Source organism: Lepeophtheirus salmonis, chromosome 13 (assembly GCF_016086655.4).
Source record: "Lepeophtheirus salmonis chromosome 13, UVic_Lsal_1.4, whole genome shotgun sequence".
Lineage (NCBI taxonomy): Eukaryota > Metazoa > Arthropoda > Copepoda > Siphonostomatoida > Caligidae > Lepeophtheirus > Lepeophtheirus salmonis.
The window spans coordinates 30,775,976-30,789,508 of record NC_052143.2 but is presented as its reverse complement, the minus strand read 5'-3'; the positions used below and the strand labels follow the sequence as shown (position 1 = coordinate 30,789,508).

The window sequence follows — 13,533 nt, the reverse complement described above, 5'->3', positions numbered from 1 at the left end:
GGGGAAAAAAATCCCTTTACTGGAATTCGACTTTACTAAGTGCTCAAAAACTCAAACTCCACCGAACTTGACCCGAATCCAACACTAATTATTCACATATTGCGAGGGGATAACACCCCTCCCCAGTGATGCGGAAACTTTTGATAATTTATGTACTGACATAGAAAAAATTATTTAAATGTCACTCCTAAAAAAAATGTTATTTCCTATTTGAGTCGGAAAAAATAAAAGGGAATGTCTTTTAAAAAAAATAATATTGACCTTTTTTAAAAAAGAATAAAAGGCAATTGAAATATTACTTTTTTTTTTTTAAACGTCTTTAAGTGTAAACGTGATATAATCTATTAAAAAAGGTTAAAAACTGTTATTTGATAAATATTACTAAAAATTGTATTAAAAAAGTCCTAAATATTGGGGGGGAGGAATGAAAGGCCTCATATTTTATTCCCCCATAAAAGTCATTTCATATTAAAGTAGTAAAAATGGGATATCTAGGCTTGTAAATCGTAAGTTTTTTTAGTATGCAAAAAAAAAAAACCAAACCAAAAACAAGGAAATTAACATAACATTAACTAGTGATAGAGTAGTAAAATCAAACCAGGGGAGATGGTCAGTGATTAATTCAGATTATTGGGGGATAATTTTTTGAAAATAAAGAAATTGATTAATATTCAATATGTGAATATATAAAGAATATGAAATATATGAAAAGATGTTGTAATCATCCTTGTCAAAATGTGCAATGTCAAATATTCAGATGTTTGTGCATAGTGTCAGTAGAAAAGAAAATGGACGGAAACTTGTAACTTAGAGACAAATGGATATTAAATTATTTAAAGTGCTAACGATGTAACGAGTAGTCCATTAAAATCTGAACACTCTGAATTTTAAACTTCAACAAGATATAATGTATTAATTTACAATATAATTTCAACAAAATTAGTATTATAAATAGATGTGTGTCTGAGCTATCTTAATCATTAATGTGGCCGCCCTTAGCGGCAATGATGGCTTCTGTTTGAAGCTGGCATTTGAACAGAAACGGCCAGCAATGGTGAATAGGAGACAACAAAAAAACATTAAGACAACGCCAGGCTGTATACATATTTGATGACGCTCCAGAAGCTCCGGGAGCTCGGATGGGAAGTTCTTATGGATCCACCCTACAGTCCAGACCTAGCACACAATGCCTACCATCTGTTTCTGTCTAGGGCCAACACATACAAATACAAATGTGGCCTCAATAGAGGCCTGGGAAAATTGGTTGTCCGAGTTTTTTGGCAATAGGGACAAAACGAAAAAGGAATATTCAAGTTGCATCTCCGTTGTCAATAAGTTATCGAACAGAACGGGGCATATTTGGCATAAATCGGATGATTGTAACAGTTCTTATAAAGTATGGAAATAAAGCGAAAAATACGAAATTACTTTTTCCCCAACCCATTATATGAATAATGAAAGAATTTGCGGAGTTGATCTTCTCATTGTAGGGGGATGGATCTAAAAATTGCACATGAATCTGGCATAAATATGGACCAATAACAAAAAGAAACAGTGTTCTTGTTAAAAACACGTACGCACGCCTGCAATATTTCATTAATACGACTACATTTATATGATTTACCTGAGGGAGAACTATATACAGTGCACTTTGTATACACGCCTGCAATATTTTATTAATACGACTAAACTATTATTTCTTAGATCAAAATATGTTCACTATATACGTCATAAAGTACTATATACTGCGCACCCGGTGGCTCTTTTTCATATATACAGGCAGACAAACCTTATTTTATTAATATAGATAAGTACGGAGTCTAGATTATAAGGGCATTCTAATCAGTGATTGTTGTAGGTTAGTAAATATATGACAAGATGTAAAATACCGCTTGTACTTGGAATCGATAATTTTTAGAAGAAGCGGAATCAGGATGTTTTTTTTTTGTGGAATCGTCTCATGACCTGTAAATACATTATAATCAAGTAATTTGAATGAATCAAAAATAAACATGATAGCATCAATTAATAGTTGTTGATAATTAATTTAAATTATTGCTGTTGTAATTAAATATGGTATGACGTATTGATTGTAACAATCTACTGATACAAGTTGCAACTTGTTTGCATCATAACTTAAGTACCTTTGTATAATGAATGTCAAAATTACAAGTGTATGCGTGGCGATAACATAAAAGCAAGCTGGGATACTTTTTCTCAATATTGCGAAAGTATGATAAACGTATCCGTTGATATGAGTACTATAATTTATATTAATTCAAAAATGTAATTAAGTCCTTATGTGTCGCGGTATTTAAGGTTAACTGAACCTGATTAAAACCGGTTATTTGGTATCACTGATTATAAAAGATCACTATAATATAATACATTTATGTAATTCCTAGCAAAAAATGTACAAAAAAGGTCGTTATTTCATCACAATCGAACCATATTTTGTTCCATGGGAAACTGGTTTAAATCTTTTTTTTATTGTTATGCCAATAGACAGAAAAGGTAAATGTGTTTGTCGAGATTTTTTAAATATTATTGGGTTTGAGCAGAAAAAAAAAATGATTAAATCCAGTACCCACTTCTTTCCCCATGTAATTATTTATTTACTCTTCACTAAATAACAAAATTAAGGACATGTTATTCAACGTTCTCACTGACGTCAATAATTGCATTATAATTGAGGGAGACGCCATTTTAGGGCTCAAAGCTGATACTTTTACTCCATAAAATGTTCAAATTTATAATAAATCTTGATTAAACTCCATCAAATGGCACATTTTGTTGTCAGATATACAAAAAAAAAATAGGCAATAGAGTGGTAAAATTTTTATAGACAGTAAGGTTTAAGTCATGTTTATTTGTTAGTCCCATTTTGATAGACAATTATTCACTATTTTCTTTAATATTAACGAAAAAAGGTTGTTATTCTTATAAAAATGGATTGTTTAGGTCCCTAAAATGGGCGACAACAATTCTGACTGACGTCGTAAATTGCATCATAATTGAGGGAAACGACATCTTTTGGGTTCAATGTTGATATTTTTTCATTATAAAATGGACAAATTTCCAATCAATATTGATTAAACTCCATCAATCTTTTTGTAAATAGCTCTGGATTTTTGAAATTTTTTTAATATTTAATTTTTGATTTTTTTGTGCATAGATATGACCATGCTCCCCTCGAAATATGATCCTGCGGACGCCCCGGAACAATATTAATGTAGGTCCATCAATTATAAGACATGCAAATAGCAACATGTTATGACGAAACTCAGGTTGTGTCTATGCAATGAATAGGATATTACTTTACGTCTTATCCCTGTAAAAATTCCTGGAAGAAGGGAAAACACTGGATTCATAATTAATCATGATGACATAATGAGAGGATCCTTCTACAAAAAATACCTATCCTTCTGATAATACAAATAAAAAGAGGCCTCGTAAAATGGAGTGAAGCTTATGGATGATGCAATCAGTGTAAAAATTGTTAATAAAACCCGTCAACAACTTGCTAGTACGTGAATTTTTATTAATTTATTTGGCAGCCATTTTTTTTTTACGTAATTAATTTGCAGAAAAACACACCAACGAGTAGTAACAAGTAACGACCCAATCCTTTTGTTGTTGCAGCTGATGCTGATATCATCTCTTTAATTATTGATATCTATGAATTATGAAAGTACATTTTATTTAATAGGAATGATTGGTGATGTGTAAATATATTCATTTCTTCCAATTGTAATCAGTCTTAGTTACTACACTATGACGTCAAACACTTTTTAGGTCGTTGTTCGTACGTATTTAGCACTAAAACAATGACCATGGATACAATGCATGCAATAGAGTATAAGTTGTCCATTGATGTTGTTAAACAATTTGTACTTCAACTTTTTTGGCCGCTAGGAGCATTAATTATATTTTTCCCCCTTATAAAAATATATCCTCTTACAAATATGGAACATGTGACGTAGCGTGTCAATATTTTACACAAATTTATAAATTATATAAGTATTGTGCGAACGTACATTATCAACTAAATAATATTATTTAATCAGCAAGAAGGAGGAAATATGCGTAAGATGATGATAAAGGGAGAGCTGAGAGGGGGGAGAAGAAGAGGCCCAATACTATTTATAGACAAGTCCTTGGTATATTCAAATATATGTCTCTTTCCGGCCTTCCTTTTGGAAACTTAAATGATTGATAACTATTAAAGTATCAAAAAGCATCGTATTTGATTTCAAAGAAAATTAAAAATCATACGTACGAGTTACCTAATTAAATAAATAAAAATTCGTAAAAAAGGGATCACTAAATAAATGGACTTATTTATTGGCTATTTTCAACGAAATTAAAACTATTTAATACTACTAATCTTCTTCGACTACTACTACTACAAAATGGCTTTGTTTTCCTCTTATGTCCTCGGATTACAACTTTTTCTCCTTTCTTCTTCTTTCGGCATTTCATGTGCACATCTATTTATATCCATTATTATAAATATCAGAAAACGAGTTTTTCTTGAGAAGGAATCACGGTCTCACTACATGATTAATATACTAAAATAGAGAGTACATACATGATATTATGATGTTATAAGAATACGACTCCTAACTCTAAAAGTTGTTCCTTTGAGGCGCAGTAAATTCTCTTGAATTTACTGCAAATTTAAAGTCTGCACAGGTAGAAGTAGTCTTTATTGACATCATCCACAATGAATTAGAGGTACGAGTATACTTTTAGTTATACAACATGGAACACGAGCTATATATATATATATATACTAAGATAATAGGTTAAAAAAATTAATATATATATAGGATTTAATATTATTTTATTCATCTTTTGAGGTATTTCTTGTTTTTCTAGTTGCATTTAAAAAGAACGAAAATGCTGCAATATTACAATTTTTAATTTACTTTCAGCAAACCAAAATCAAGAGATGCTCAAATACGGAGGAGGAACTCTCTTCTTAATCCCCTCCTAACCGTGTTACACTTAACGACTCGCTAGGAAGGGGGATCAAGTCCTTCGTTCCTACGTACTTGAACAACGCCATGACGTATCTCCTTCTATATTCGTATGAATAATTATCTAATGGAATTGATTATATAAAATACATGGAATTACATAGTACATAGATACGAATGAGTGTTCTAATAATAATTAATTAATATTAATTATTAACAAATACAAATTCAGTTGTTTCTTCCTTTTTTTTCTATGACACTTTTGCAAAGTAATGAATGAATTTTGTCAATTTGAAATGATGGATAATTTTAATGTGTGGTATTGCACGTTGAGGATACGAAAATGTGTGAGGGATTCGGCGAAGAAAAAGAAGGTCCGGTGTTATTGTTGTTATCATCATTGCTGCCCTTACGGAGAGCCTCTTTGATCCACTTGATTTTAAGTTCCAGCTCATTGGCTTTGTTCGTTAACTCTTTATTAATGGCTCCCAAGCGATCCGCTTCCTGTATTGTTTGACACCAATGAGCTTTTTTTCTCTCTCGAAATCGTCGAGAAGCAAGTTTGTTCTGTTCCATTTTCTTTTTCTTTTTAACCACAAGAATATCCGTTTTTGATTCCGAAGAAGGAGGGAAGTCTTCTTCCGAAGAAGAAGAGAAAGCTGAAGAAGAAGTAGTAGTGGAGATGGAGGATTGACGACGTTTGACATATCGCCGAGGTTCGAGCCCTTTCGACACTGCGAAACGGAGATCGGGGACCTCAGTTTGATGTACTAATTGAGGTGAAGTAGTTGTTCGTCTCTCCTCACCAGGAAGTAGCAATAAAGCATCACGCACTGTTTGAATCTCCTGTAAGAGTTCATTTTCTTGAGCTCTGAGTAACGAGTTTTCTTTAGTTAAACTCTCGTAATAATTTAATAGGGTTTGGAGCTTCTCTTCAAGGTTCATTCTATGCTCTGTTGAGTATATTACACTGTCCAAGGAATCACTTTCTTCATCGTTCCTTAAACTCAAATCCAGAGGCTCTTCTTGGCTAGCTATTCCCGTCGTCGGACTCGCCGGATATGAAAACATGGGATGGAGAGGAGTCATTTTTTATATTAGAGAATATAGTTCACGGTTCCAAAACGTATCCGCCTTTTGTTGTTTTTGTATTTATAAATTATATATTCAGATTTACGTTTCTTGAAACTTGGTTCACTACGTTGTTCCTATCCGCGAAATTCCGACGACGGTTGTTTTAGTTTATGCCTCTTTTTTCTTGTAGTTCTTTTTAGTATTATGGCGAAATGTTGATTAAATGTTACATCAGGGAAAGAAACCTTGAACACTCATATTCAATTAAGCACAAATTTGTGCGCGGCTTTCGTCTCTTAGGAGTCGCTCTCAATACATACGTGTACGCGGTTGTAGTGGAATTGCAAGGAGCTTCAAGGCAGGCCTTCCTTCTCCTCCTCGATATAAATATATTCTATGAAATCCACACAAAATGTTGCTCAGGCAATAATAATAATAATATTAATAAATGTACAGCTAACGGCCAATCTTCTCTTTTTATTTATGCGTAATTTCGAATCATTTATGTATGTTGCATCATTCATCTAGATTATTATACTTTTCTGTACAAATAAAATAGAGGGAGAGAAACAAAAAACGGAATTTCCTGTCTGAGTCACATTTCTCAAACACGCTTATTTCATGTGTTGATACTTACTAGAGTAGGTACATTCATAATTAAAAATGAAGTACATAATGCGAAATTCTGCAGAAAGGATTAGCGCAAATATCATAACACGTAATTCCCACATTAGCACGACCCTATGAATGATTATGATAGAGCCTGTTACTCGTCTCAAAGCTTTGATAATGTAAAGCGTTGACCTCCTCCTATCCTCATAATAGTAATAATGATTCATGTCTCGTTCGTTAATAGTATTATTAATTAAGCCATTATTTGACAAAATATATTTTTTATTTTTCATACAAAATGACGTCAACCCTATAAATAGTTATTAATTAATCAACTACTAATAACAATTACATAAAAAGAGACAACGAATTTGTGGCTCGTCAAAACAATGGCAATTTAGAAGGATTTTTCTCATTTTGTAAGATCTAGTTGTTCTATGATTTCAGTTGAGTGTGAATTACATTTGGATTCTAACATAAATTATCTCCCATTTCCATGAACAAATTAATAATTACTGAATTGATAAATTATATTTGAAAGGGGCCATATGGGTGTAATATAAGTCTTTTAAATCAAATAAAGTATATAAAATATAGCTAAAATTCTGGAGAATCTTTATTTATTTCCACACATTTGAATAGAAAGCCTATAATTGACTCAAATATGTCTATTGGGCTTTGCTTTAAGATTGGTTTAATGTTGATGCACCACCTTTAGTATTTACACAACATCTTAAATTTACTTTTTAGAAATACAACTGTGCCTCATTAATTATTTGTCAAAAAGACAAAGTATGTTGTCATTTTTTTTTTTTTTAAATACATACATCGCCCTATCAAAAAGTGAAATGACGTTGTCAAATTAATATTATATTTGACATAATAAATAGATTAAAAATTTGTTATTTATAGAAGAACGTCATCAGGAAAAATTTGCAAAATATTTTTCACTTCGTACACAACCACAATAATACATTGTATTTAATTGTCAGCTGTCAATCTTTCTGCTTCTTTTCCTCTAATCACTGTTCTGAACGTTGATTGATTGTATTGACTTTTTTAAGCTGTGGAACTCCTCAATAATTACACAGTTTTTAATACTAATTAAAATTTCGAATGAGTTGACTGAATCTTTTCGTATAAAAGTTGTGTTATACAATAGAGGTAAAGACTTGTTATGTCATCAAATGTTATATTTATCAGGGGAAACAAATTAATTATGAGGTTCTCTTCAAAAATAAATTTATGCCCAACTCAAAAAAAAAAAAAAAACAACCATATTTAAGGTCTCTTAGTTGTCTGATTGGTTTTTATATCTCAAGAATTTTATTTAACTATTAGTACAAATATGTTTAAACTCAAAAACTTATTAATCCTCTATTAAAAATACCTAAAACTGGATGCAATCATACTAGTTACTATTGATTCTCAAACTAAGCAATAAAAATAACCATATTTATATTCCAGGTATTGGGGACGAAATTGTTGTGTGACTTAGGGGGGAGGGAATCTCAGAGTAAAAAAAGCTAATCTAAGGCAATCTTTTTGTTCTTCATTATAATAGGTAGAAAAAAAAGTAATTTAGTATTTTTTACTTTATTTCAATGCTTTATAAGAAGTATTATAATCATCCGATTAAGCAACATATGCCGTGCTCTGTTCCATAACTTATTGCCTACGAGAATCCAGCAACATAATACCCTTTCGTAAAAGCTCTAGTCCCTATTGGCAAAAAACTCGGTAAACCAATTTCGACACACCTCTATTGAAGACAAATTTGTAGCCCCAAGCGCGTTGGGGATAGACAGGAACAGGTAGTATTCACTTGGTGCAGGTCTGGTCTGTATGGTGGATACATATGAACTTCCATCCGAGCTCTCGGAGCTGGTTCACCACCAATCAGGAGACGGCTCAGAGGGGGGATGGGTCTTGGATTTTTTTTTTTCTTCAAAAATCACGAACAGTTTACAAAAAATAAATTTTTTTGGAAAAAACTTCAAAAATCGATAGCTATTCACATATTTTTTTTTTTTTTTTTTAAATGAGATTTTTTGGTAATTTGGATATCGGGGGAGGGGGGCTACAGATGCCTCTGTATTTGTAATATATCTATTAAAGTAACCAAAAAATCTGAAGAACCTTTTGGGAGCCGTAAGAGCCAGTTCTTTAAAAAGAGCTGGAATTTCCATATAGATTGGAAATTTCCTTGGTCGCTTTCGACTCATTTTTCCCTTTCATTTAATAAAAATGTAAAATATGGCGAATTTCTTCCTTTACGCCTTCCATACTCGACGCAGGATAATTCACGACAGAATTGACCAAGTGCAATATTGTCACAAAGCGTTTTTAGTAATCACTCACACCTTACAACACCTTATCGTATGATCCGATGTGACCAATAATGAACAAGATATACTTAGTTAAAAAAAGGGGCGGGAAATACGAAATAACTTTTTCCACAACCTTATATAATATGACGTCTTATCTTCTGTAGTTGTTATCTCTCACACTACAGGATCTTCTAATCCTTAATTAAAGATACTAATCAATTTCAAAACCCTCCACTTAATACAAGTATTATTATTTAAAAAAAGTATACGCAGTTATTATCACATTGTAAACATGAGACTCTCCCAAATATTTACGAGGTTGAGATCATTCTAATCGAACACTAACTCTTATTGGAAGACCTAGACTCCTCTTAACATGTATAACGTAAATATAGCTTTATGGGTACAAGATAATAATCACTTTTTTGTAGCTGACATATAAATTCTTAATAATATAAATAAAATTCGTGGATATTTTACATAGATCTGATTAAGGTACTACGTGTAATAATTACAATCATAATTTTGTTTCGCGTTTCTATGTTTAATTCATTTTATTCTAATTATAAATTAAAAGTATAAGGGATTGTATCTCATTCCCCCCTCCCCCCTTATAATATGATACAAAATTAAATAAATAATTCATTTTTTTTATTATCATAACATAATTTTCATATTTATAAAATAATAAATCCTCAATATTTTTTAATTCGTTCATTCCAACTAAATATAGGTATTTTTGATGTAGTTAAACAATAAACTAAACTTTTACACGATCATTTATTTTTCAATAAAATGCTATACCTACATTTACATGTTATTTGATATATGGTTCAAGGAAAATTGCCATTGACAAAGTTGCCATAGGCGAAAATTTCCCATCATTTAATTACAAAATCAAAAAACATCGGCCCAAAACTTTTTTTGTGGATGGCATGGCCTGCATGCAGGTTACCACTGTCAACACTTCACTATGTATGTAAGCTCCCTCAGAATACTACTAAATAAATTGGGGGAGGGGGTACAAAGTGTACATATGTTGCTTTTTATATGGTTTATAGTAAGTTGACCTGAAATCCCGGTTTTACCGTGACTGTCGCATTTAAAAATACCGTACTATATAAATAATTGTTTTTCTTTCTAAGCTGTGTAATTAATGAACTTTTGAGCCCATGGGCTCGGTGTTCATTTTTAAGTATTCAGAAGGGGCCTAAATACTTTGTGAAGTGGCGGCAGTGATTTTTAACCTGCTTAGTAGTCCTGCCATTGCACAAAACAAGTTTTGGGCCAAGGTATTTCGATTTAGTTAGTAAATGGAGGGAAATTTTCCTAATTGTAATTTACAGTGCACGATATATATTTATTTATGATGTGTACTAGTTGTAACCATTATAAGCAAATTATACAGATTGCAATACAAAAAATAAGATGAGTAATTTTAAATTTCGAGTAGGCAAAGTGTGGCGAGGATAATGCAATAATTGAATATTGAAGGAAAAGTCGATTGATTAATAATATCATTTTTGAGCATTTTATTGAAAATTACTAATTACTAAAATGTATTCAGTGGCGTATTATAAAGTTCAAACACTTAGGCTACATTATTTGTTAAAACTAATGATCAGGTTTCGGTTTGCAAATACTAGAACGTTATAATTATAACAAATTAGGCCCAAAATCGATCTGGACAGGTCTTGAACTGAGTCTCAACACTATTTATTTAATTCATAATAGGTGTGTAATTTTAATTGATAAAATAAAAAGAAAGAATCAATGAATAGTTGGTAATTAAATAAATAATTATGAGATATAGAAATTGTAACTTGTACAATCTGTTCATACAAGTTACAACTTGTACAAAACATAATATAAATTAAATGTAATAATCTACCGAACTAAATTGTTTATACGAAGAATAATTAGTCCATGTTGCTTCATTGAGGTTAAATTAAATATAAATTAAAGCTTGAGGGGCCTCATTACATTTTTGTTCATATTTTCTATGTAGTATGTATATAAAATTCTATGATCTAACCTTATTTTCTTCTAATTCTGAGACTGGGATATAAATAAATTAGAGAACCAAGGTCAAACTATTATGATTACATACACAAGGATTTTGGAAACAAAGGTAACTTATTGTCAGAGAAGGTTTTTTCTATATATGTATATATATAAAAACTATAATGGCATTTGCTGACGAAAAATCATTTCGTTTTTTATCAAAATTAGTTTTCGTTCATTAAAAGAGAGGAAAAGTACTTGTCTTTATTTTTAATAACTAATTAATTAATGAACACACGAAAGATGGAATGAATTAGATTTAGCATAAATTGAATCGTGTTTCGTAGTATTTTGAACAATTCCGTACTCCTCCAAGGAGTTGTGCGACTCAGATTATATTGTACCTACAAATAAATTGACATAACAATATGCCAATTCCTTTTTTTATAATTTAAAAAATATGATGAGATATGATTAGAAATGCTGAGATAAAAATACTTCATGGGTAATAATTTGAATTTTCATAGTAATAATTATATGTGGAGACGAAGGGATTCTATTCATTTCTATCTTTTAAGATCAACTTCATTTTTCCGCATTAACTTGAGCTTGTAACGAATTTTATCACCATCTCTGAGCCTTCTTCCAATTGCATCACTTATGCTAAGACACTGTCCACCAGATACTATGTCATCATCTGTTGTCCTTAGTGAAGCAACCTCTCCACCGTAGACATACCTATTAAGGTTAATCCCATCAGCATATGATTCTTTCACGTCAATTAATTATTAATATGTAAATGGTTGATCATAATAAATAAAGTGCTTATCGAACCTGGTGTTCCCTTTAAATGCAGTAATTTCGTATAGATATTTCATGGCCTCCTCTTCTTCTCCGAGCAACCATACCCAGTGATGTAACCACCTATCCCGTGTCAGAGCAACATCAAAAAATGTTTTTCCAAAACAAGTAATGACACGAGGAGACCAGGCTCCATCACCTCCAAAGTAGCGACCAATGAGAATCATGGATGCAGTAATTTCTGGACCGTCAGAACGCCTGCATTCTTCACGATGAGCAGAGGAAACATGATCTACAACGACTTCAGCGCTTAGTTTATGATCACATTCTATATAGGGACATATATATGGCCGATATTTACAAGTCCGTTCGTGCTGAAAGATGAGAAGAGGGATTAATTGATAGAAAAAATAAATCATTCAAATTGCTATGACCTTGTTTTTTAACGAAGGCCATTTATAACATAATGTAACTTACAGCTTCCTTGTCTCGAAACTGAATAATTTCTTTGCAGCCGTACTGATCGAATTCGCACTGTATTGTAAGATACGTGATTGCCTTTTCTGCAAACATATTTCGGATATCTATATCAATTTCCCTACATACTGGACAGGATTGCACTTTAGGTCGACAGGCATTGCAAGTAACATGTCCGTTCCTACACTGCATAATTGGCGGTAAAGAAATCCTTCCACAAACTGGACATTCTAAATTTATTTTCAAATCCTCAGGTAACTGCGTACTTGTTCGACTTCCCCCAGGTCCAAGGGATGGACCTGGGGATTTGCTGCAATGAGCACTCAAAGATTCATTAGAAGGACCAATAGTCTGGACCCCAGAGTCTCTTGTACCGTAAATGACTAGATCGTTGTTATCTTCATTACTGCTACTACTGTTATTGTTAGTATTTGTGGAGGACTGAGGATTTGGGTTTTGGATGAAGGCCTCATTGGAAGGGGGATCAGAATTCCCCGTTTGACTTAGTGCAGCGGACTCTGTGTGCTCCACATCCTCATTTATATTATTCCCCAGGCTGACCCAATGGGCCTCGTTTCCATGAGTACTTTCATTTCGATTGTAGAGATCCCCGTTCCGACTGCTGGAGCCGGAGTTCTTGGACCGGGAAGAACGGAGTCTTCTTCCTGTGGAATTGGATCCCACGGGATCACTCGGGGACTTTATCAAACCTCCGCGAGTTCTGAAACATAAATTAGTAAAGGGATCAGTCAAATCAACGAGAAGTTCATTAATTAATTATGGATCATTATTGGATCATATCCCGGAACATGGAAATTATACAAAGAAACACAGAATCAAAATTAAAGGAAACTTTAAAAGCATTCGGGGATCATTATTACCTAACCATTAAAACGAGATGAACTTATAGATGCTATATATGTAATAATAATTATAATGGATACGATAGTAGTCCTCAAAATTTCGAATCTTCTTCTTCTGTTATTGCCTTTTTTTTCTCTTTCTAGCTTTTTTCTTCTCTCTATTCTTTTTTTCTTCTTTTCTTCCCCCTCCATTTTCATGATTCCGGCGCGCCATAGTTTGAAAATAGGTAGAGTTGACATGTTTGTAATGAAAAAACTACCTTTAAAAATTAGAAAAGAAAAAGGGTTTACGCGTGTGCTCTTTTTTCTTTTTTGTTCAATCATTATTTAATAGGCATACATGTAAATCCAGTGTGTTTTTTAGCTAGCCCTTTAATTTGTAATCGGTAA

At 32.3% G+C, this 13,533-nt stretch overlaps 1 protein-coding gene across 1 annotated transcript; it reads right to left on the bottom strand.

Annotated features, from left to right (window-relative positions):
• Positions 1-4,829: 4,829 nt before the first annotated feature.
• Positions 4,830-13,314, bottom strand: LOC121127761 (E3 ubiquitin-protein ligase Siah1). Its single transcript, XM_040723247.2, has 4 exons — positions 13,162-13,314; positions 12,281-13,001; positions 11,837-12,177; positions 4,830-11,740 (listed from the first exon to the last, which is right to left on the bottom strand). Exons 1-4 carry the CDS (start codon positions 13,167-13,169, stop codon positions 11,569-11,571), a joined length of 1,242 nt encoding a protein of 413 aa, XP_040579181.1. The 5' UTR covers positions 13,170-13,314; the 3' UTR covers positions 4,830-11,568.
• Between the last annotated feature and the right edge of the window lie 219 nt (positions 13,315-13,533).